Here is a 25,549-nt window from a genome sequence, read left to right as displayed (position 1 = left end):
GCAAAGCTGATCTTTAAATATTCCCTGACAAACCTACACTGTGGGAGCTGCAGAGTGTGGGACCATGAGCACATCTCTCAAGTGCCCCAGCAGGTACATCAAACCCTGGGAGCTCCAGGCACGGCATGAGGAGCTGCCCAGGAGCCAGCAGTGTCCTGGGGACATCAGGAAGAGCATTCCCAAGGCAGGGAGTGATCCTGCCCCTCTGCTCCGCCCAGGTGAGGCACCTCTGCAGTGCTGTGCCCAGTTCTGAGCTCCACAGCTCAAGAAAGACCAAGAGCTACTGGAGAGGGTCCAGTGGAGGCCACAGAGATGATCTGGGGTGTGAAGCATCTTCCTGTTCAGGAGAGACTGTGGGAGCTGGGCCTGGTCAGTCTGGAGAAGGGAAGGCTGAGAGGAATCCATCAATTATAAAATATCCCCAGGGCTATCAGAAGATTGTGCCAGGCTCTGTTCAGTGGTGCCAGTGACAGGATGAGAAACAATGGCCATGAACTAAACCACAACCAATTCCATCTCCACATGAGGAAGAAGCTCTGGAACAGCTGCCCAGGGCAGGCCTGGAGTGTCCCTCTGTGGCCACAGCCCAAACCCCCTGGGACACATTCCTGTGCCTCCTGCTCTGTGGGACCCTGCCTTGGTGCTGCTGGACCATCTCCAGAGGCCCTTCCAGCCCCAGCCATTCCGTGTGTCCTGTCCTGTCTGTGGGTCAGGCCTGCCACGAGGGCCCAGGGCAGCCCCTGAGCCCCACAGAGCCCCTCTGCCACTGCTGTGCTCAAAGGCAGCTCCAAGCTCTGAGCTGTGCCCCAGCTGCTCTGGCAGAGCCTCACCTTGTTTAGTGAGTGCCTCCCTCAGGGCCGGGGTGATCATCTCTCTCCTCTCAGCTCCAGCCTGCAGCTCCTGCTCTCTCTGTTGGAAGAATTACAGGGAATTAGAGCCAGTTAGAGCCAGCTTCACCTCAAACACTGGGGCACAGCCACACACCTGCTGGACTGAACCGAGCCAAGTGCCACACAGCAATTCCTGCATCTCATCCCTCTTCCCAGCAGTAACTTAGGACGGTAAACTGGAAAAGGAACACCCCCAGCACACCAGCTTTGTCCCTCTGACACAGCAATAAAACTCCCAAGGATATTTTAACAACCAGGCTGTGAAATCTCACCCAAGAGTGACTCCAGGTTTTAAGCCCCAATGTTTCACGAGTGCACAACAACCAAACCACTGTGTGCCTGGAGTGCCACTGCTTGGGAGAATTCAGGGAGCACCCCCAGCACTTCACACAGCAGAGGAGCCCTGGGGCATCCACCAAAATTCAGACACTGCACAGGCCTGCAGGAAAAGGCTGCTCCCCCTACCCACAGCCCTCCAGCAGCAGCCCATGCAAGTCTGGCTTCCAGTTGCTTCCACACACAGCTAAGCCCTGGACAGAAGCTCCAGATATTGGGATAAAGTCACAGGCAGGAGAAGCAAACCCTGGCACGTAACAAGTGGTGACTCCCCTGCTGTGTGAGTGTCACTGCTGAGACTTTATGGGTATTTATTGTTTCATGTCTGCACAAAGAAGCATCAAAGTGGAAATAATTACTTGGATATTTCAAGCAACTTGTAATCTGTCAGTCCTTTATGGCTTTTATTGAAGGAGTTATGGATAAACAACAAAAACCAGCAGAGGACATTTTGTCTTGACAACACTGAGGCGATTTCACATCCAAGCCTCTTTTGTGCCAAAGCCAAGGAAAAGTTAATGGAAATGCTTTCAGTTTGAGTCTCCTCACCAACTGTCAGCATCACTAAGGAAACCAGTGCTCCTGACTCGCCAAACTGCTCTTCATAAACAGGGAGAGGAGTCTGGCTGCTCCTGCACATGAACAGACTGCTTCTGTACCTGAGCGACAGCTCACAAAATAAAAGGTGCCTCCAGAGAAAAATACATTTGAACATTAAAACACACACACACAGAAGTTCAAGAACAAAACAGAGCTCCTAATAAACACTTGAGAAGGAAATAGGAGAGTAAAACATTTATGGACAGAGATTATTACCTTCCCTACTCATTTTGGATAAAACTACCCACAGCCTCAGGGATGTTGTTCAGAAATGTATTTTTCAACAGCCAGTACCACAGCATGGTCCTTTCTAGATGAGAAAGCTGCATCCACCTTCTACTTCCTTGCATTCAGCTTCCTGAGCCTTTAGGCAGGACTTCATTGGTTTCCGTAACACATCAAAACTCTCCTGGAAGCCTACATCTAATAATTAATTGCCATTTAGTGGGTTTTAAAGCTCATTTCTGGAGCCTTGATCTTAATTTATCAGCAAGATTCCTCAACAGTAAAATATTAATATTGCTGGGAAAGCTTCATGCATAAGGAAGGAAGGAGATAATAGATAAAAAACTTCATCTTCCAAGTGTTAAATAAAGAGCTTGTCCTGCCACAAGCCACAGGCAAGGCCCTACCTTAGCACAGACTGAGACCTGGGCTAAAGGAAGGAAGCCCTGCCCATGGCAGGGGAGTGGAACTGGAGGAGCTTTAGGGCCCCTTCCCACCCAAATCACTCTCTGATGCTGTGATTTGGGAGCCCCTCAAAGTCCTGAGCAGGACTTAAACATGGACACCTCCTGGCCTGGGCTTTACCATCTCAGGTCAATCCTCCCAGAAGAACTAAATCTCCTCTATGGAGCACATCCTAATATTAAAAATGCAGTCTATGAATTAATTATAAATGAGAGATCCCATCCAAGAAAGCCTCCAAACACAAAGCCCTTCTGCATGGAAAACATTTGCACTTCTACCTCCCTGTCACTGCAGCACTTGAGAAAAGCACCTCAATAGAGCAACATTCAATTCCTTCCTGGCAAGGCAGAAATACAGTTCAATTATCATTTTCCCCTCACAGAGGGGATCATAATTCTCCCTGCCCACACCCTGATGTGAGAGCCTGTAAACAAAACCATGCTCTGTTTTTCCCTGCCCTGCAATACCTGACCTGTTCACTTTGGCAGGAGACTGGCTGCACGTACTCCTGGTGGGAAACAGAATTCACTGCACAGGGATTTTCACTTATTTGCTTAATAAACCTTTCAGATCTGTTATTGAGGGTTGGAGAGGAGGAAAAAAGTTAACTTTGCACAGAGGAAACTTCTCCAGTTGTGGTGATTTAGTAGAAAGCCCTGCAGTAAATCCAAGGCAAATCACTGTCTTTCCATAACAAATCAAGCAAGCAGTGACAAGAGCTAGCTTTTCAGGCCCTTGAAATACTTCACTGCCAAAAACTGGAGGTGCAGCTCACAAAGGAGTGGGCCAGAGAGGAGGAAAACCTCTGGATACACCCGGATTCCTTGGAAGGCTCAGCACAGCTCCGGTGCAGGCTGGAGGGGGTTGGTTGTGAATGAAGGCAGCTGAACCTCAGCTATGATCCCCTGCTCTGCAGCTGAAGGGGAAAGGAATCCCTTCCCTCTCCCTCTCACACAGGCAGCACAACAGGCAGAGGCAAGGAAAACACAACTTCCATGGACCAGGAGCCCCTGACAAAAGTGAGGGCCTCAGCATTCCCTGCCCCAGGACAAATCCCAGTGCCGGTGTGTCAAAGGGCTTCCTCCAAATCTGCCTTCCAAACTCAGCCCCAGTCACACCCAAAGGTGACCACCAGGATTTGCTACTGCCACTTGTCCTCTCTGAAGTGCCCTCTCCAGTTCTGGCTCACTTTGGGAAGGACCCTGGGACACTTGAGCACGTCCAGAGGAGGCAACGAGGCTGGAGAGGGGCTGGGAACACAAACCCTGTCAGGAACCACTGAGGGAGCTGGGGGTGCTCAGCCTGGAGAAAAGGAGACTCAGGGTGCCCTTACACTCTCTACAGCTCCTGAAAGGTGCCTGTGCTCAGCTGGGGCTGGGCTCTTTCTCCAGGCAGCACTGACACAACCAGAGCACACAGCCTCAAGCTGGGCCAAGGGAAATATAGGATGGCTATTAGAAAGAAGTTTTTCTCAGTAAGAGAGATACAGTTCTGGATTGGCTGCCCAGGGAGGTGGTGGAGTCACCATCCTTGGATGTGTTCAAAAAAAGACTGGATGTGGCATTTGGTGCCATGATTTATTTAAGGTGTTTAGGACATGGGTTGGACTTGATGATCTTGAAGGTCTCTTCCAACCCGGTGATACTGTGAATTCTCTGATTCTCCAGGATGCCCAGGTGCCCAACACCTCCCTGTGTTTCCCACTTTATCCATCAAACACTCTTCAAACTGATTGTGCAGGGGAGAGAAAAATAAAAAAGACACCGAAACTCCACACAGAGGCTGAGGGAGCTGGGGCTGTTCAGACTTGGGGAGAGGGGGCTGTGTGGAGACCTCCCAGCACCTGCCAGGGTCTGGAGGGGACACAGGGAAGCCAGAGAGGGACCCTGCACAGGAACTGGCGGGACAGGACAAGGAATAACAGGTTCAATCTAACAGAGGGGAAATTAGGGTTTGATATTAAAGAGAAATTCTTTCTTGTGAGGGTGGGCAGGCCCTGGCACAGGGTGCCCAGAGCAGCTGTGGCTGCCCCTGGATCCCTGGCAGTGTTCAAGGTCAGGCTGGAGCAGCCTGAGATAGTGGAAGATGTTCCCAGACCATGGAACAAGATAAGGTTTAAGGTCCCTTCAAACTCAAACCGTTCTATGATTCTCTGAATTAACTTTAGCCTCATAGCTCTATTTACTGATGTGCCATGGCAGGAAAATTTAGCACTTTTAGCCTCAGGGCTCAATTTACTGATGTGCCATGGCAGGGGGAAAAAAGCTCCCCCAAAAGCTTTTACTCTCAGAAAAAAATTTACACCCAATTATGACTCAACTTCTTTCCTGCTTAACCTCCCAGTGGTCAGACAAAGGGAACCCCTGGCCTTGGCATGATTTACAGCCTCATCCATTTACAAGCTCCAGGATCTTTTCCCAAAAGAAAAGCACAAGCATTAAGCAAACAAGAACATACCACGCCTGGAGCCAGCACTAACAGAACACTGAGGGAACGCTGGCCAGGCTGTCAGAAAAAGCTGCCTGGCAGCAAGAAGGATTAGCAACACTTCCCCAGGAGCTGGGGAATGAACTGTTAAAGTTCATGAATTACATGAACACAGTTAAAGTTCACGGAGCAGAGCTCTGGAAGCAATGCCCCAGGGGCAGCAGGACAGGCAGCAATGCTGGCAGCTCCTCCCCTTGCTCCCCTCCTCTGGCAGGGGCACCACTGACAGAAACCACGGGGATCTGGGGAGCTGGTGGAACACCAGGCTGCCCACAGGAATGACATTCCTTTCCTTACAGAACAACCTTCCTGGAAGGCTGAAACCCCGGGGAAACGGGGACAGGGAGCCCACTCCACAGGCACCCCTGAACACAAGCACAGGAGCAGAGGGTGCACTCTGGGGACTGTCCTCCTGCAGGAACACATCTGTGGCTGTCACAATTCAGCTGTGACAGGCAGAGACAGAGCTGCAATTTGCTGAGCCCAGGGATGAACACCCTGTCAATCCCACAGCACCCCGGCCCTCGCTGCTGTCAGTCACCAGCAGAGACAGCCTGGAGCTCCTGCAGCAGAGAGGAGACCTGAGAACTCAGACTGAGTGAGCTGTGAACCAGCAAACAGCCCAAAAGACAGAAAATCTTATAAAAAACAGCTGCCAGTGTCTACATAATTACAGGCTACACACCCACCTCAGCACTGCCCAGTGAAGCACAAAGAGCTGAGAGCAGCACAAGGAGTGAGGGGAACGGGGCAATGCAGCACCTGGCCATGACTGAAACATCAGCTGCTGGGCCAGAAGGGAAAATTGGGGCAGGTGCTCTCAAAAAGTGGCCCTAAAGTCACAGAATCATGGGATGGATTGGGATGGACCCTAAAGCTCACCCTGTTCCACCCCTGGATGGCAGGGACACCTCCCTCTGTCCCAGGCTGCTCCCAGCCCCAGTGTCCAGCCTGGCCTTGGGCACTGTCAGGGATCCAGGGGCAGCCACAGCTGCTCTGGGCACCCTGTGCCAGCCCTGCCCACCCTCACAGGGAACAATTCCTTCCATTATCCCATCTATCCCATCTCTCCCTGCCCTCTGGCACTGGGAAGCCATTCCCTGGTCCTGGCACTCCATCTTCTTTGTAGATTCCCTTCAAAACGGGGAAAGTCCCTGAGAAGTTCTGAGTGATACCAAAACCAAAAAAACCCCACAACCCTAAATTCAGAAACCAGACTTTTCTCTCTGAAGTAGAAACCCCTCTGAATTTTAAACAAGGAGGTGGAATCTCCATCACTCTCCCTATGCTGTAGGATCCAGAAGGTCTCTGGTTATCCTGAGGCAGCAGCTCTCACCTAAACAAAGGAAAACAGACCTGCAGCTCCATCCTCAGGGTGGGAGGGGGGTTGTAGAGGAATTTTCCATTTCCTTTTGTCTGAAAAGTCAGTGCTGCGATTTCTGGACATTTACAGCATTTAAATCCCAAATTCCTGCAGACAAGCAGTGACAGGAGCTTATGCTGCCATCCAAGTGTATCAGCCTGAAAGGGCACTGAGCATCTTCATGAAATGCAGAGGCAACAATGATCCCACCAAAGTCATTTTCTTGTAGATTCAACATCAGCCCAAGTCCTCAAGGACAAGAAACCTCCCAGGTCACAACTCTCCAATGTATCTGCAGGGCTGCAGTGGGGGTTCAGAGTGCTGCACTGGGCTCCAGCAGCACTGCTCTGCTGTAGGACAGCTTTTATAAGGTGCTGCTGAAGCACAGCTCCAACTCACACACTGCTGAGGGACTCTGCCAGAGTTTGTTTCATTTGGGAGACTTCCTTGGACAAGCCAGGAAGAAGATTGATTTTCACAGGCACCAAAGGAGTCAAAACTAACAATCTGTCTGTGTCTACCCAAAAGGGACTGCTTATACTTGAAAATTGAGCCATATTTTCACATTTTCTTTCTTCTGTGCTACAAAAATCCCAACTGAAGCCCAGTTAACACAGTTTAACAAGTGTCCCAAACGCCCAAATTCAAACCAGTAAGATTTTCCATTCTCTTCTGCTCTCTCACATAGAGCAGGCAGCACACACCCTTAAACACTCTTGCCATCTTCTGTAGATTCTTTTTTAAATGGCTCTGTAAAGACTTCTCCATTCAATTTATTTCTTTTCTATGAGTTCAGGACTAAAAGAACATTTCATTTCAACAGCCATTTTTCAAGTGGTCAAAAAACCACAAAATCCTGGAATGGTTTGGGTTGGAGGGACCTCAAAGCCCATCCAGTGCTTCCCCTGCCATGACAGGGACACCTTCCACTGTCCCAGGCTGCTCCCAGCCCTGTCCAGCCTGGCCTTGGGCACTGCCAGGGATCCAGGGGCAGCCGCAGCTGCTCTGGGCACCCTGTGCCAGGGCCTGCCCACCCTGCCAGGGAACAATTCCTTCCCAATATCCCATCCATCCCTGCCCTCTGTCAATATGAAGCCATTCCCTGTGTCCTGTCCCTCCATCCCCTGTCCCCAGTCCCTCTCCAGCTCTCCTGGAGCCCCTTTAGGCCCTGCAAGGGGTTCTGAGCTCTCCCTGGATCTTCCTCCTCTCCAGGTGAGCACTCCCAGCTCTCACAACCTGGCCCCAGAGCAGAGAGGCTCTGCTGCTTCGATCTGTAGAATTTGGAGACGTCTCCTCAAATCTGTCATTAGACAAGCAGGAAACTTTAAAAATGCACAGCAAAAAGAAAACCACCTGAGAAATGGAGCACAAAGTTGGTGAGAAATGGTGAACAGAAGGGCTGGCCTGCTGCAGGGTCAGTCCTGACCATCTCCACCAAAGGATGTGGTCAGGAAAAGGCTGCAAATAAACACTCCGAGCTCTCAAATGCCTTTACCAAGGAAGTCACTGCCACACCACGACTGCAGACTGCACATGCAGACACAGGTTTATATAAAGTCATTTGTGGGGGTTTCCCTTTTATCACTCACAAGCGTTACTCAGAAAATGCCTAAAGATCTCTTGTAATTTTGTTTAGCAATTGTAATCCTGTCCACTCGCCAGGGTTTAGAGAAAAAAATATTTGAACACACGAAAGGAGAAAGGTGAAGTGTCCCTATGGCAAATCCTGCTGTTAACGACAGAAGTAGTCCCCAAGAAGTTAAATTTAATTTCTTAAAGCTCATTTTAAAATGTAGACTCACACTGAGTTCTGAGCCAGAGTAGCACAGGTCAGAATCTGGCCCAGAGCAGCTGCTGCAGATAAGGGCACATTTTTCATAAAGGAATCCCTCACCCTTCAAAAGCTGAACCTTTTTTTTTGAGCTGTCCACATCAGTTTGAACTGAAAGTCACATATCCAATTTTTTTTTCCATTTGGTTAACATATCAGTGATTATTCCTTCCTCCTTAAAAAAGTTCTTAGCTGTAGCACAAAGTTGCACATGACCCTTGGTCTGTAAACCTTAGGCCTTAAACACCTCATTGCCTACTGCCCCACTCCAACCAAACCCAGGTTCCTTCAGAGTTCCTTCCCCCAGGGCCTAGAGTTAGGGCTTCCACAGCAGCCCAGGCTCCAAGGGCTCCCAGGAAAGGCTGGAAGGGGTACGATTTACAGTGGCTAACCCAGGATGACTTTTCAGGGCCAGTGCCAAAGGGGCCCAGGGCCACAGAGGGACACAAACCGAACACTCTGGGACAGAGTTTGGTTCCTGTAAACTCTCAATGTGTTCCTATCACCCTCCTCTCTCTTTACATTGCAGATATCCTGTCAGTGTCATTACACTGCTTGTTGTAGAAAACACGAGCATTCATCTCAAAACTGCATCAACAAATATGCTCATTTGATTGCTTCCAAACCCATCAAACAAGGAATCAGGACATTATTATTGCTATTACTCATGCCTGAAGTCCAGAAATGTGAAGGTTAATAAAGTAATTCCATTCCTGGGAAATGAGTGTAGATGGATCTGTCCTTTCAGCTGATCTCCCAGCTGGGGGAGATAATCTACACTAAGAACTGGTGTCCCTGTGATTAATGGCACCTTGCAGGCCATAAACACCATCAGAGTTCACTTTCCCTGACAAATCCACATCAGGGGAGGAACACTGGAAGAAAGGCAAAGTGTGCCACAACTACAAAACTCCAAAGTCCACCTCGTTCTTAATGCATTAAAAACCATCAGCACATATTATGAGATTTGGTAAACTCATGTGGAATTTGCTGTTGGATCAGCTACCAATTAATATACTTGAATATATTACCAATATCTTCTCAACCCTGCATCAGTTTGGGCTCAGACTCAGTGTGCAGAAGGCACCATCACCATGAACTGTGAAACTTCACACTCAGCAGCTCTTCAAAAATCCACCTCTTCTCTAGCTCAGTCTGTAATAGCTATAATTCAGCCTGGCAGAGTGGTTCTGGCATTCCCCTGGAACTCCTGAATCCACCTGCCTGGTCCAAGTGGCTGCAAGAATGCAGCACCTGCTTCAAGCCCCCTGACAGTACTTTACAAACCTGCAGAATATGGGGGGGAAGCTGTAAGACAAACCTCAGCCATGATTTCCATCAAGGCAAACAACAAAAGACAGATGCAAAATTAAATTAAGATAAGCAGCAGAGATTTGAGCAAAGATTTAACAGATCGCTCTACAGCCTCACTCTGCCATTCCAGAAAAGGCAGGACAATAAGGAATTCTGACTATCTGTGCCTGCCTTACCTGCTAGTGAGCCTCACAAGAGCCCATCCATGCAGAAGAGATGAAAGCTGGACCCAAAACCATTTCAAATTAACTGCAGTGCACAAGTCAGAACCTGCTGTTCCACATCCCACAGGCAGAGGGGTGAATACCCAACAATGACACCCATAGAACTCCTGCTGGAAAGTGTCAGGCCTCTTCCAGACCCAAGGAACTCTGAGGAGGAACAACTGTCTGTGACATAACCCTGAAGATACCCAAGTTTCTCTCAGACTCACTCACCTGTGTGTGAACAGATTAGATCCCAAAGCCCAGAGCACTTGGCTTTGTGGGCAAGGAGTCCTGCAGGACAACAGGTTAGGTCAGGGTAAAACAACAGTGTCACACCCATTTTACACAGTTCAGCATGACATGAGAGGGAAAATGGCTAAAATGGCCAAAGGCAGAACGACTCACCTGGTACAGGAAACCTCCCAGTGCAGACTCAGAGCCTAGAAAGGGGACTGGACTTCAACAGAGGTGCCCTTATGCCCACTCAGAGCAAGCTCTCAGGCCCACACCAACACTCCCCCTCAGTATTTGATCCTCTGCAGGAGGGCAGTGTTCAACTCTCACAGCAGAACAGCTCTGCCAGCTCCTCCAAGGAAAAGGCTCAAAGGATCAACACCTGCAGGTTCCAGCTCCAGGCGAGTGTCTGTTCTCAGGCAGAACTGCCCCTCTGATCAGGGTGGCACTTGGGTCACAGCCACAGCAACCTGATCTCCACAGAGTCACAGTTACTGCAGAACACAAGCACACCCAACACTCTCCCTGCTCCAGCAGAGCACCAGGAAGGCTGAGGAGAAAGCAGTTTGGATCCTGCCTCAGCCAAGGCACAGACAGCAGGGAACTTTTCCTGCCTGTGTACAAACCCACATCACACTGACCTCAGCACTGACTTCTTCAAGGAACAGCAGAAAGTATTTTATTGCTGTGCTCAGGTTTTATTTGTAAACTGGCCTACGATAGGTGGTTTTCCTGGGTTACACTGCTCCTCGATCGCGCTGTTGCTACACTCTGTGTGTGTCTGTCAGGGGAAGCTCAGTGCCAATCCTCCACGGCAGCGCTGGCTGTCACCACTGCCCGGCAGGGCAGAGGCTCTGCCCAGGAGCTGCCGCAGCACCCCGCTCCCTTTGGGCCGCTGACCTCTAGTGGTGAGCGCAGGAGAGAGGAGACAGGAACAATGTTAATGCTCTCCACGAGGAACTGCGGTCGTTTCTCCCTCCAAAGGGAAGCCAGAAGGTTCCCCAGCCTTCCCTCACGAGCTGCAGTGCACAGGCCGGATCAGAGCCCTGTGACAGCAGCCAGCCTTGCCCCACCGCTGGGGCTCCTCTCCTCACAGAGCTGGCTACAAACAGCAGCGTTGATTGCCCTCCTTCCCCTCCCTGAGGGGAGGAACAGAGATCCTCGTGCTCCCCTCGGAAGCTCCTGCTCTCCAGCACACACCCTCCTGGCTTCAGGCAGCCCAGCAGCGCCACCTCGGCTCAGACCACCAAGGACAGTGCTGTATTTTCACAGAGTCACAGAGCAGTTTGGATCAGCAGGGACCTGAGACCATCTCATTCCACATCCCTTCCACAGCCAGGGACACCTCCCACTGTCCCAGGCTGCTCCAAGCCCCATCCAGCCTGGCCTTGGGCACTGCCAGGGATCCAGGGGCAGCCACAGCTGCTCTGGGCACCCTGTGCCAGGGCCTCATTTTGGGAAAGAGCTGTAAAAACCCCACAGTGCAGACACAGCCAGGATAAGGAAGGTCATTACAGTTTGGTGAGAAGGGCAGGGACAGCAGCTCAAGGGTGCACAATGACAGCACCATGCAAAGGGCACTGAGAGCAAAGGGGGTCAGCAGACAGGCGCAGAGCACATCACAGGCCACCCCTCCCCACCTGACCAACAACAGCTCAGCCAGCAAAAACTGGGGAGCACAGCAAGGCCCTGCAGCTGTGCCCTGTCCCTAGTGCTTGGTGTGAGTGAGGTGAGTGTGACACAGATCAGACTGAGCCCAGGAAAGGAACACCAGCAGAACCACTGGGAACAGACCCAGCAAGAGCCTGGGATGGAGCAGGAACTGGGGCTGTGTGACAGGCCCAGTGTCTGAAGCACAGACCTCACCCTAGGGCAGCAGTAAGCAAGGCAAGGTGCTCTGGCAGCTGGGTGTTCCTGCTGCACCTGCAGCTCTGCCCCTGTCCTCACACCTGCATTTCAGTGACAACCCACAGGCAGTACAGGAACAGGACCTGTGTTCAGCCACTGCACTGGGAATCTCAGTGCAGAGATTTGCAGCCACATCCAGTGTTAGCTCTGCGAGTAGATCTCCCCTCAGACTGGAAGTCACAGGCTACCACTGCAGCATTTGCTTGGTGAGCAAGCCACACAGTCTGTGACTACACCCAACACTCCTCCAAAGATGTTCTTTTTGGGGACAGGTTCTTCAATAGCTCATATTTTACTCTCCCTCTAACCAAACCCCACAGAGTCAAATCCAGCCAGTTATATTTTAATCAATCCAGCTGCTCAGTGAACAAGACCTGACCATTCCATACCCCCTCTAACAGCAGTACCTTTGCTTTCTTCATGCGGCCCATGATATTGCCAAGATCTTCAACATCAATGACAGAATCTGTGCTTCCAGCTTCCTCCTCACTACTGGTTTCAAACAATTCCTCTGCCTGTGGGAGGGAGCAGAGAAAAAAATTAAGAATTTATCTCACTGTTAAATGTAAGACTAAGCTAACCAGTGAAATGAGCTCTCCTCATCAGTAAAGACCACTCAAAACAAGCAAAAGCCTACCAAAACCCTGTAGGATGGATATGGAACCCTGAATCCCTTTAAACCCAAGTGCCTTGCTGACAGCAAGATTTATTCCTCCTGCTCTGTAGCAGCCAGCACTCCCAAACCCAGCCAGAAGAACCACGTACTTTCCTATAAAATTCAACCCAGCAATAACTTCCAACTCAAGGGAGGATTAAAGTGCCATAGCAGCTCTGGGTCTTGCACTGGAGAGCAATAGAGAGGATTTCTTAGTCAAAATCAATAAACACTCCAGAAGAGAGAAATGATTACAGGCAGACACACACACAGGATATACAGGACTTGCTCAGGTAACACACCCCAGTTGCCTTTGGAAAACCCTGGGATGCAGGCAGAGCAGCTGAGCTTCACCAGGTTGAAGTGGAAGCAGGTTAATGATCCACAGGGAACTGAAGGGTCCCCTTGGCCTTGGGACAAGGCAAAGGCTCTGCTGAGAACCCAGCCTGGTTTCCTGGAGCATCTGTCCCCAGCCAGGAGCAAGACTCCCTCATCACACAAATGCCTGGCTCCATCACTAATTCTTTGGTCCCTCTTTCGGATGGCTCATTCTACTTGTTACTGCCATGGGACCTCAGCTCCCCTCTCCCCCTGCTCCAGAACAAGTATCAGGCTCCCACAGCAGCCCTCTGGACTACAGGAAGAAGGGGAGAAGTCAAACAGTGCTCAAAATAAAATAAGGCCTCAAGGATTTTGGCCGTACCTCAGTATTGTCCTGTTCTGACGTCTCATGGTCATGGTCCAAGCTTTCCTTGCTCTGCTTCCCTGAAGATTTGCACTTCCCCTTCTTGCACTTCCCCCTGCAGGGCTTCTTTTCCCCTCTGCAGAGCGCCTGGAGCCGAATGAGGAATTTGGCTTTCCAGGCCTCAAAGTCAGCCTCAATGCTGCCGTGCTTGCTCTGGACCACATTGCTGTCCCCCTCAGCTCGAGCCATGATCCTGCTGGCACTGAGCATCCACAGCCACCTGTCCATCCTCCTTCCAACCTAGGGCAGGAGGAAGGGTTGGAAAGGAGATTAAACCAGGGCCAAGTGCAAGCAGCCAAGCAGAAAAGCAAGGATCAGCCCTGGGAAGAGCCAGTGACCTGCATGGCACTGCAGGGCAGGGACCTGGGGAGTCCCTCTCAGCTTCTGGCTCAGCACAGACCCAGGGCAGCCTGAACAGCACCACACCCCCTCAGACTCCATTGGAAACTCCCTCTGCCATCCCTGGGGTGAACGGATGGGCTCTGGGAACAGACTGCTCCGTGTGGTGCTTGTTGTGTGTGACACACAGCCCCAGCTCTGAACACAACCTGGGACAAGTGATGCCATTTTTCTGTGTGAGCTAAAACCCACATCATAAAAAGGATCCACGTTTAGAAGGCAGCAAGAGTTTACAGTACTGCGCCCTCAGATGACTGCAGAAAGCTTTCAAAGCTGGGAAATGAACTCAGTAAGGAATTACCAAATGTGTTACCACACCTCCCAGTGCCTGTGGGACTCATTTCCCATTTGAAGTTCAATTGCTTCAGACCTGAACTGCCCAGTGCCAAGAAGGCCAATGGCACTGGCTTGTACCAGCAGTGATGTGGCAGCAGGACCAGGGCAGTGACTGTCCACTGTGCTGGCACTGCTGGGGCACCTCCAGTCCTGGGGGCAGTTTTGGGCCCCCCACCCCAAGCACCTTGAGGGGCTGGAGCATGTCCAGGGAAGGGATTGGAGCTGGGAAAAGTCTGGAGCCCCAGGAGCAGCTGAGGAAGCTGGAAAGGGGCTCAGCCTGGAGCAAAGGAGGCTCAGGGGGCCCTTGTGGCTCTGCACAGCTCCTGACAGGAGGGGACAGCTGGGGGGTCGGGCTGTGCTCCAGGGAACAGGGACAGGAGGAGAGGGAACGGCCTCAGGCTGGGCCAGGGGAGGCTCAGGGTGGACATCAGCAGGGATTTCTCCACGGAGAGGGTGGTAAGGCACTGGAAGGGGCTGCTCAGGGAGGTTTGGAGTGCCCATCCCTTGAAGCGCCCAGGGAAGGCCTGGATGTGGTACCCAGAGCTCTGGGCTGGGGACAAGGTGGGGAATCAGGTACACTGTGGGTACAGTGATCTTGGGAGGTTTTTTCCCAAGCTCAAAGGCTCTGAGATTCTGCCCAGGCCCTAAACCCAGTGCCCCACCCAGTCAGCACAACATCTGCAATTCCCACACAGACCACCAGCCTGATTCAGGCTGGATGCACTTCATGCAGCTGAGGCTCTGGAGGAGCAGAAGCCAAGCAGAGAGCTTGAGGACACTCACTGTGTTGTAGTGATTCACATAGGCCGAGTTCCCCAGCCCGAACACGGCGTATCTCAGGCCCTGCAGGAGGCTTTTCCCAACACGGAAGTCATTGGCTGCCTCCTCCAGCCACTTGCAGAACCAGGCTGCGCTCTCCGGGGGCTGCCCCTCGGTGTAGGTGGCCACCAGGAACACACAGATGTTCCTGCTGTTTGTCTGGTCACACAAACAGGACAGGAGGGGGAAAAAAAAATCACTGCATTTTCCAGAACCTTCTTCTGAAGCAAAGAGTTACAACAGCCAGGCAGCCGGGAGAAATCAAAAGACAAGGCTGTCTCCTGCCGGGGGGGATGGCACAGGTGACAATCCCAAGGGTGCTGAACAATCTGCACAGCACCCTAAATTGGCAGAGAGAGGTCAAGCTCAACAGGGACACAGTGACAGAGCAAAAGTGGACATCCAGCCCCATCAGCAGCTTCCCGACCCAACTCCTTCATCAGGCAAGTGCCCCACGGATAAATATTTCAAACTCAACCTCACATTTACAGGTGTGCAAGGGGCAGTATCAAATGCTGGCAATTCCTGAAGGAATTCCCAGCATGCATTTTCCACCAAAACTTTTTGTTAGGATTAATTAAAACTCTCAAGGAGCAACTATCAATATTCATGGAAGAAAAACCCATCAAGGATTACTACACATAAATATACCTCACAAGGAGTTTCTATCTCAAAAGCCTCTAAAGGCTGCAGAGGCATCACCACCTTCCTGTTCTGGTTCTAAACCTTGCCCAGGTGTACAGAGCACCTGGGGCAGCCACTCTCACCCAGCTCACCCCTGAGTTACAGAACTGGCTCATCCAGAGTCACTGTCACAGCAAAATGTTCAACTGGTGCTTTGAAGTTCTCAAAATGTAGGTATTTTCTGCTAAGGGCTGATGGGCTACATTTACATACGTAAAGAAGCAATTCAACACAAAGCTTTGGGGATTTCCAAAACAACAGGAGAGAAATACAAGAGGGAAATAGCCTTGACAATCCCAGGAAAAACTTGTATTTATTACTGGTGTTTATGCCATACCCACCTCCTCTACTAACCCATCCTCTGGATCATAGTCTCCCATGTTAATGACTTCCACAGGCAAATTAAGGGAAGTAACAGCTTCAGCCAGAGCTTTGGCAAATCTCTGAACAAAGAAACATTGGAAGTCACCAATTACTTCAAGCCACACGAGCCCTGCTGTGCCCAGCCACGAGACTTCTCCCAGCACAGGAAGAATAATGACACAGGAGGCCTGGACACTGGCACTGCAATTCCTCACATTAAAACAAAGATGGAGTACACTGGCTGAGAGTTACAACATTATAATGTCACAGTTATACACACAAACTACATTTCTTCATGAGAAAACACCAAACCCAACACTTCTCTCTATAAAGCCTTGCTAGAAAATTAAAATTATAGTGCAAGAGTGAACTTCTAGCTTTATAATCAATCTCTACCGCATACCTTGCTTAAAGGGAGAAGGAAAATTGTTATTTTTATTTAATTTTTCACTCATCTTGCATGTTGGGCAATGATTGTAAGAAGCTAATGAATGTGCTGATGAACTCCCAGATCTATACCCATGGCAGTGTTTTAAGGCAAGCAACATTCTCAGATCCCAACAATATTTCAAAGCAATTTCACAGATGTGCAATAAAAGTACAGATACCTTTGCTGTGCCAGTCTGAGAGCCATAGAAAATCTTCACTCCAGAAACATGGAACCCCTGTGCCTGACGGGGGGCACATCCATTTCCCATTTTGTCTGATGTTCCCTCAGGGGAAGAGGGATTCTCATGGGATTTCTCATCCTATGAAACAAGAGCTGTGTCACATGCAGTCCCTTCTCCAAGGGCTGTCAAACCAAGAACATGTAAAATTCAAATCCTGGAGCCACTCTCAGCAACAGTCAAAGCATTTTGGCTCCTCTCATACCCAGACAAACACACCAGCACCTGTTTTCCTGACCTAAGTCGTGCCACAATACCCACTTGTCTGGGAGGTAGCAGGGTCCAGCTGAACCTCCCAAGTCCTGCAGCAGATCTTCACCCACCTGAAGGAGGAGGTTTTCAACTCCTGAATTCCTCCCATCCCAAAACCAGCCCAACCCTATCATTAGCATCATGAAAACACTGGGCAAACACTGGGCACAAGCAGAGGGGTTTACCTGGAGTGACAGAGCAATGCAAGGGGACACATTCTCCCAGGAACAGTGTGAGGTGTGTCCTGCTGAGCTCTGCCCCAACGTCAGAGCAACAAAAGCATTTAGTGACCCACGGACACAAACAAGCCAGGCTGAGGATCATAACCAGATAACCAAACTGCATCTGGGATTTGCAACACCCTCAGCAGGCCCACAGCAGGTGCCTTTATCCAATAACTACTCACTTCCACCCAAGGTTTTTGGGGTCTTCTCAGAGAGAAGTGCTGACAGGCTCAGTTACCTTCCTTTTGGTTCTGGTGGTGGTGAAATGAATGACAATCCAAAGGCTGATCCCAAAAGCAACAGTAGAATAGATGTAAAATCTGTGCAGCCATATGGACACCAGGCAAGTATGGAAGTAGCTCCACATATCCATTGAGACATCTAAATCTGGAATGTCACAGGTTCCTACAGAGTGAAGATGTAATGAGTAGACACAAAATAATCACACAGTACCCACAGCCTCCCATCATCAGCTAGTGCCCAGGCTTTGCAGAAAACACCTTTTGGCTAAAGATAAGGCACTAAAATTGAATCAAGAAGCCTTCACCTCCTCAGGTGTGTCAGATGAGCTCCAAGCTAGCATTCCATACTGTCAGAGGGAAACTCTGGGTTCTTCCTTGCTAGGGCAGCTCTGTTACAAGGAAAAGCAGAAAATACTTGTGCTGTCCAAGTGCCTGAAAGGAAAAAGTCCTCGTGAAACATCCAGTGGATCATACTGGCTTTAGTTTTACACAAACCAAACAAATGCAGTTCTCTGGAATGAGAAAGCTCAGTCCAAGGGGGAAATCACCTGCACAGAAGGTTCTGCTGAACACAACCCTTGCTTACACACATTTGATGCCACACTGATTACCAACAGAGTTTCAAGGGCAGACTGAAACATGGATTCAACCAGAACCACTTTCACAGAATTCTATGATGCAAGTAAAGCTTGATTTGGAGCCACTGAGATGTTTCAGGTTAGTTCAGAACATTCAGGGTACAGTAAGTCAGGGTACAGCCAGGAATGCACCTGCAGGGTGTCTGGGAATGTCTATTTCATATGGAATATTTGGGCACTCCAAAAAGGCTGGTTTGTGATATTTATTGACTGAGGAACACAGCTAACACCCTTCTATTGTCATCTGCAGTTTAGATCTTGTTTTTGCAGATATCAGTCGAGAGCACAGCATCCAAGTATTTCCAAGAGGCTGGAAACTCGTACCAGCTGTTACTCAAGTTATCAGAGCAAAGGCTTAAGGGGATGCCCTTCAGCCCCCCAGCAGCAACACCGAGACTCACAATAGAGAAGAGCCAAGAGCACTTGCCCAGTGTTCCCAGTTCTACCCAAACCAGCTATAAGGATTCTCTTAACCTCTATACGACTTCCTCAAATGCAATAGATGCTACATATATTCAAGAGAAGTTCAACTCCCAAACAGGCACACACACACGTGCTCACTATTATCCCCTACACAGCTACACACCCCCTAATGGTTATCACCCACAAACACACACATACACCCCATCTTCGTGCTTATTCCTCCTCTCACGGTTAATGCCCCTCTCTCCCCCAAAACACCCCACGGCTTTACCGCACCTTCCCCTGCCTCTCACGGTTATCATCCCACCACCCTCACAATTATTAAACACCCCAGAGTTACTGTCCCGTACACCACTCATGGTTAACAAATACCCCACGGTCATTGCCCTCCCCTGCCTCCACAGCACCCAGCAGAGTTACAAGCGCTCACACACACGGTTGTTATATCCCCCTCACGGTTATTAGCCCATACACACACGGTTGTTACACCCCCCTCACGGTTATTAGCCCATACACACACTATCATCCCACAAACTCGGCTATTAGCCCATACACACAGTTATTACCCCCAAGCATGGTTATTATACCCCCCTCACGGTTATCACCTCCACGGCCACAGGTATTACAGTTATTACCCCACGGCCACAGGTATTACAGTTATTACCCCACGGACACGGCTATTCTGTTCCCCCCACCACGGCTCTCTCTCTCACACACACCCAGCCATCACGCGGTCCCCGCCCGGCACTGACCCCGCTCCCCGGCTGCCCTCAGGCCGCCATGCGCCGCTCCCGCCCCTTCCGCCCGTGCCGGCGCGGCCGCCATTCACTGCCGGGCCGGGCGGGCGGGGGCGGAGCGAGCGGCCGCCGCCATGTCCATCTTCACCCCCACCAACCAGATCCGCCTCACCAATGTGGCCGTGGTGCGGGCACGGCGCGCCGGGAAGCGCTTCGAGATCGCCTGTTACCGCAACAAGGTCATGGGCTGGCGCAGCGGAGCGTGAGTGCCCGAGGAGCCGGCGGGGAGGCGGCTGAGGCCCGGCGCGGGGCCCGGGGAAGGGCCCGTGTGGGGACCCGGGTGTGAAGGGGTCGTGCCGGGCACCCCGGGTGGGGACCCGGTAGTGGCGCGGGAGGGGAGCCCGTGTGAGGAGCGGGAAGGGCCCGGGGTGTGGGAGGGGGGCTGGCAGCGACCGTGCGGGACCCGGCTGTGGGGCCGGGGTCGTGCGAGGCCCCGGTCCCCCGGTCTGACCCCGGCAGGAGGCGCGGGGCCGGTAACGGGAGCACCGTGCCCGTGCCTGGGCAGCGACAGCTCTGTGCTGGAAGGTTCCAGCTGTGAGTCAGCCCGGCACAGCGGGAGCTCTTTCCTCGCTGAACACAGCTGTGCTCCTGGCATTGCTGCTTTGCTGGAGAGGGGCTTTGGGCAAGGCACGGAGTGCCCCACAAGGGACAGTGGTTTCAAACTGACAGAGGACTGGGATGGATAGATGGGGTATTGGGAATTGTTCCCTGTGAGGGTGGGCAGGCCCTGGCACAGGGTGCCCAGAGCAGCTGTGGCTGCCCCTGGATCCCTGGCAGTGCCCCAGGCCAGGCTGGACACTGGGGCTTGGAGCAGCCTGGGACAGTGGAAGGTGTCCCTGCCATGGCAGGGGTGGCACTGGCATCGTTCTGGGATTAATCTGAGTTTTCTGCATTTGTCTTAATCTCTAGGGAGAAAGATCTCGACGAGGTCCTGCAGACACACACTGTGTTTGTCAATGTCTCCAAAGGCCAGGTGGCGAAGAAGGAAGATCTGGTTAAAGCATTTGGGACAGATGACCAGACAGAAATCTGTAAGATGGTAGGTTTCACACACCTTTATAAGATGTGAGAAGATCTAATTACGCAGTTAGGTTGGTTTGTACTGGAGGGCATTTCTAGAATGCTGCTATAGGTGAAAGGGTTGCTTGTTAAGAAATGGGTAAAAAGGAGCTGTAGCTCTTTTTATAGTTTTAAATTTGGCATATGCATGTGGCTAGAAAGAATTTTGACACACAACTTCCATGCACTGATGTGTCTGGACGCAGCCAGAAGAGCTCCTTACATAAGATAAGTTATTAAGAATGAAGAGAAAAGGAGGGGATAGTTGCATACTTTGGAGAGCTCACTTAGGTGTTAGTAACAGATTTAATTTCTTAGTCCTTACTGGTGGGATATGAACTATGGACTTGCTGTGGTTGTTAAGATTTCAGTAAATCTCTTGAGTCAGCATTGCCCTGGGAGCCAGGAGGGACATCCCTCTCCTGGGGTCACCAGGCCCAGTATCAACAGCTGGGCCAGGGAGAGGATTGTCCTGCTCTGCTCTGGGCTGGGGCAGTTTTGGCTGCCACAATATAAGAAAGATATGAAGCTATCAGAGTCCAAGGAAAGCTACAAAGAAGGTGAAGGGCCTGGAGGAGACATGCAAGGAGGAGCTGAGGGCGCTTGGTCTGTTCAGCCTGAGGAGACTGAGGTGAGGCCTCATCAGTCTGCAGCTCCTCCTAAGGGACAGCTCTGATCTCTGTGCGACAGGGACAGGACCCAGGGAACGGCTGGAGCTGTGCCAGGGCAGGTTTATGTTGGATTTTAGCAAAAGGTTCTTCCCCCAGAGGGTGCTGGCACTGCCCAGGCTCCCCAGGGAATGGGCACGGCCCCGAGGCTGCCAGAGCTCCAGGAGCTCCCAGGGATGCCCAGGCTGGGATTGTTGGGGTGTCTGTGCAGGGCCAGGGCTTGGAATGAGTGATCCTTGGGGGGTCCCTTCCAGCTTAAGATATTCTGTGAAATCTGTGCTTCTCTTGCTGCTGTTTAGTGTTTTTGGGATGAGTTTTTTTGTCTGAAGCCTTTCCAATGCTGTCTGTTGTAATGATTCACATTATTAATTTGGTTATTGTTTGCTGCACTTCAAATCTCACCCAACCTTTCAAGCAGCTGTCAAATTTAACAAAGTTATTCAAAGTTGTCAGATTTAACCTGTCACTCTTCAAATCCAGGATGTTCACTAACCGTTTCTGTGGCTAAAACAGATTTTGTCCAAAGGGGAGCTGCAGGTGTCGGACAAGGAGCGGCACACGCAGCTGGAGCAGATGTTCCGAGACATCGCCACCATCGTGGCTGACAAGTGCGTGAACCCCGAGACCAAGCGGCCCTACACGGTGATCCTCATCGAAAGGGCCATGAAGGACATCCACTTCTCTGTCAAACCCAACAAGAGCACAAAGCAGCAGGTGAGTTTCCTGCAGTATCCTGCTCCGAGGTGCTGCCATCCGGTGTAATTCCTCAGGCCTCAGCCACAGAGGGATCAGCAGAGCCCTGGGGTCTGAGGCATGCACAGGGATTACTCGGCCATCTGGCAGCTGAGTGCTGGAGAGAAGCAGCTCCTGAAACTCAGGCAGTTTGTTTGCTAAGAATTCAGGGAGGGGAGAAAGAAAGGAAAAAAGCCAACAGTGATACACTTAGAGCAGAAATAAAAGGTTTATGATTTATGCTAATTGAGGTGGTATATCTGGTTTGCATCTGAGCCATGTGGGTTTGTGGTGTTTTGCAGTATAGCTATTTAATTTTATTTCAGACAGCTTTTAAGTGTTCAAAGTGATCACAAACAAGTTAGCCTCTTCTTGTTCATCTGTCAAAAGAGCGTGATAGCAACCTCCCTGCAGCAGAGCAGCAGTGACCAGCACTGAGAGGTGGCTCTGAAGCTGGGGAAAAGGTTTGAGATTTAGATCTGGGTGCTGGGTTTTAAGCAGGTGTGCAAATGCTCTCTTTCTCTAACAGGCCCTGGAAGTGATCAGGCAGCTGAAGGAGACCATGCAGATTGAACGTGCTCACATGAGGCTGAGGTTTATCCTGCCAGCAAAGGAGGGCAAGAAGCTGAAAGAGAAGCTCAAGCCACTGATTAAAGTTACTGAGAGTGAAGACTTCCAGGAAGAGCTGGAAATGGTAAGCAAAAAGCAGTCCCTGGGGTTCAGGTTTGATTTGAATTACACATACGTATTTTACTAGAAGATTAATTCATAGATGGAAGTTGTTTAGATAAATGGAAGGCTTCCCAGAGACCCTGAATCAGAGCTGCAGTTGGGAATTTTTAATTTCACACAATCTTAGTGATGTGGGCATGGAAGCAGCCTTTGGTATCCAGAGGTTGCTGCTTCAAGCTGAGGAGTGCACAGTGCAATTCCTCTTAGCAGTGATGATCCTGCAGCACTGATAAGTTTCTCTCATATGTGGAATGTTACTGTTACTTATTTGGTGGCTTCTGCTTGGTTTTAAGGACGACTAATTATTTTTTTTTAGTGTGTGGTAAAGCAAAATTTGGTATTAAAATCTTCATACAAACAGATTAGAATCCAGCAATCCCAAATGGCAAAAGCCATGTCCAGCATGGAGAACTGGAACTGTAGAGCTCTGTGGAAAGATTGCTGCCAGACAGAGTTTGTATACTCTTCAGAGTCCTCCTCAGTAACTAACTAGGATTGTTTTAATGAGAGTAAATGTTAGGCCTTGGGTAGGGGCTGATGAAATCCAAACGTTCTTGGCTGACTGATGAAATGTGGAACATTCCAGGTGTGCCTTATTGACCCAGGCTGCTTCAGGGAGATCGACGAGCTGATCCGCAGCGAGACAAAAGGGAAAGGATCCCTGGAAGTGCTCAGTCTGAAGGATGTGGAGGAAGGAGATGAAAAGCTTGAATAACAAAATCTTCCTGCAGCAGATCTGCTTCAACAACCTCCCTGCAGTGACTGCTGTAGCCAATCTTCTGTTAGCCTTCATGGTTTTTTCCAATCTCTTGCTGCCAAATATTTTCTGACACTAATCCTTTGGGATTTTTCCATGCAGTGTGGGTTGGGTTTTTTTATCATTTTACACTTGCTTGGTTTACAGATGTCTTTGCCTGTAAGAAGATTTTGTGTCAGAGTTGCACTAATAAGGACTGAGTTAGGGTGTGGTACAAGGTTACTCTGGCTTTGCTTTAGTTTCAGGGTTGCTGTTGAAGAGTGTTTGAGTGATTTGGTGCCAATTGTTTGTACCTTCAGGTTGTCAGTGTTGAGTGGAAGACTGCACTGTTCATGGAGAAGTGGCTTTGTATGTGAGGAGAGGGACCTCAAGAAAAGAGAGCTGCATTTTCACTTCTAAACAGGTGCAGCGTGGATCATGTCTAGAAATCAGTGTCTCGGCAGCATGAAAACTGACTTAGGCTTCCATAATTGGCTACTTGGTAATTAAAGTACTTCAAAGGACCACTCATAAAGAATTCCTTCACTGGCTATAGCAGCATTTGCTGATGTAGAGATGATGTTCTCCAAATAACTTATTTGTAGAATATATTTAGCTACATTAATAAAAACAAATTATCATCTATTTATATATTATAGATACAGAAAGAAATAAGATACTTATTTTTGTTAATAGTAGAGGAGGTATCCCTGGCTGTGACAATGCTTTTGTAGGCTGAGGGAGTAGCCTGTGCTTGGGAGCTGCTGCTTTCACATGATAAAATGAATCTCAAACAGGCAGTGGTGGCCTCTGGCCATGGAGCCAGACAGGCTTTTGTTGGACAGTAATTCCCAGCAGGAATTGTTTGTGTGTGCCCCTTTGCTTTTTAGTGCAACAGAACAATTCTGGCAGCTGTCCTTTATCCTCTGTCCTTTTTTTTTGCTGCTCTCTAATCCATGCATGGAATTACCAGCCAGCTCCTGAGGCATGGGATATAGTTCTTGCTAATTCTGTTAAATCTTGCTGCAGCTGTGTTAAACAAATGATTTAAAGTTGAACTGGGGTATTGCAAAGAAAAGGGGAAGAGAGGACAGCATGGGGGAAGGAGATACTAAAAATATAAACCACCAGGCAAAGCAGATATGGTTCAGTGACTAAAAGCTAAATCAGCAGGAATTTGAGGAGCCTTTAATATGACATTCCTGTTTCCATGCAGATAGCAGGCAGCAGGTGAGGAGCTGTGGGCCAGCCAGGGAGGAGATCTCTCCCAGGTGAGCATGGTGCTCTTTGGTTGCTGGTGCCTTCCAGAGGCTCCCCCCTTCTGTGACACTTAACAGAGCTGGGTTTGTGCTGCTGACCTTTCCTCTGCACCTTAACTCATTGTGAATTTCCTGGAATTTCATCAGGGAGTGTGGAAATCAGCTGGAGGAGGGGAGGTTTTTGACCTTTCCTCTGCACCTTAACTCATTGTGAATTTCATCAGGGAGAGTGGAAATCAGCTGGAGGAGGGGAGGTTTGGCATGTGAGGTGGCTGCAGGGCTGGAGCCTCAGTCCAAGGCTGCTCCTTGGGAGTGGATTTCTGCAGCAGCCAATTTGTGTGCACTTGTGCAAGGCCGGGATCAATTCCTTCAGCAGTATTTTGGGAGGATCTGCCTCTCTAGAGCCTCAGTTTTGCTGAGGGCGGGTGAAAAAGAGATTCTTGAACCACTTTATCCATTTTTAAATGCTTTTGTTTGCTCCCAGGGGTTTAAATGCTGCCTAGTAAATGCAGGGGTATAGTGAATGGATATGCCAGGCAGACAGGGCTCGATGTGGACAGCTCTGTGTGCCCAGGCAGCTCCCCTGGGTACCACCCTGGGCTGCTGCCTTCCTGTGCTCCTCTCTCCAGACACACTTTGGGAAGCACTGAAGATGATCATGTTGATATTTAGCTTGTCACTGGAAATTAGCACTGACATGCAATCCATAAATATGCAAATGAGGTGCTGAGCAAGAACCTCAGAGGATATTGTGTCAGTAATACCTGATTTCACAATTCTTTAATTTCTTGATTTGCTGTGTTTAACACCTTGAGCACAACAGAATGGCAGCAGGTTAAACATCTGGAGTTCCAGAACCTGAATCTAAGCTGATTCATGAGCTTGGTGCTAGGAAGGCAGTTTATTTATAAAGTCTTTTCCTGCAAATCCAAACATTAAGGATTTTCTGTGGTAGAGGGAGCTTGAGTTTATTTATGGACAAATAAAGATACATGCTGGCATTTCTTGTTATGTTTGTAGTTCAGCAAGAACGTATAGTGAGCATCAGAATAAAGCTCAGGATTGGTAACTGATTTGTCTTTGCCCATTCCAACGAGAGCATAACTTCCTGCACAACCATGTCCTGGCTAATTAACTGGAATTTTCAAATAGGTGGGCATTTAAATAAGCTGGCAGCTTCCAGGAGAGCACTGCTGGTGTGTTTGGGTACACATGTGTTTGCCCTGGAATTGCCCTGTTCCTGGTGGGACCCAGAATGG

At 49.9% G+C, this 25,549-nt stretch overlaps 2 protein-coding genes across 9 annotated transcripts in view; one reads left to right on the top strand and one right to left on the bottom strand.

Moving 5' to 3' along the window:
• LOC120513426 (S-adenosyl-L-methionine-dependent tRNA 4-demethylwyosine synthase TYW1-like) overlaps positions 1-19,109 on the bottom strand; it is a 97,400-nt gene extending 78,291 nt beyond the window's left edge. For 2 of the 8 annotated variants that reach the window (XM_039732871.1, XM_039732863.1), the window contains exons 1-9: positions 19,060-19,109; positions 17,552-17,678; positions 17,243-17,409; positions 16,469-16,609; positions 15,839-15,940; positions 14,778-14,972; positions 13,218-13,499; positions 12,267-12,374; positions 831-909 (exon numbers count right to left, since the gene is read on the bottom strand). In XM_039732871.1, the coding sequence (XP_039588805.1) occupies positions 831-909; positions 12,267-12,374; positions 13,218-13,499; positions 14,778-14,972; positions 15,839-15,940; positions 16,469-16,609; positions 17,243-17,377 (1,042 nt within the window). In that variant the 5' untranslated portion in view covers positions 17,378-17,409; positions 17,552-17,678; positions 19,060-19,109. The other 6 variants (XM_039732868.1, XM_039732865.1, XM_039732870.1 and 3 more) reach the window with 6 other exon arrangements.
• A 31-nt stretch (positions 19,110-19,140) lies between these two features.
• SBDS (SBDS ribosome maturation factor) lies at positions 19,141-25,359 on the top strand. Its single transcript, XM_039732862.1, has 6 exons — positions 19,141-19,306; positions 20,014-20,143; positions 21,345-21,545; positions 22,093-22,257; positions 22,882-24,467; positions 24,545-25,359. Exons 1-5 carry the CDS (start codon positions 19,179-19,181, stop codon positions 23,008-23,010), a joined length of 753 nt encoding a protein of 250 aa, XP_039588796.1. The 5' UTR covers positions 19,141-19,178; the 3' UTR covers positions 23,011-24,467; positions 24,545-25,359.
• Positions 25,360-25,549: the final 190 nt, after the last annotated feature.

This window comes from Passer montanus, unplaced genomic scaffold (genome assembly GCF_014805655.1).
Source record: "Passer montanus isolate IOZ18808 unplaced genomic scaffold, ASM1480565v1 scaffold81, whole genome shotgun sequence".
Lineage (NCBI taxonomy): Eukaryota > Metazoa > Chordata > Aves > Passeriformes > Passeridae > Passer > Passer montanus.
This window is presented reverse-complemented; position numbering and strand designations above follow the sequence as displayed.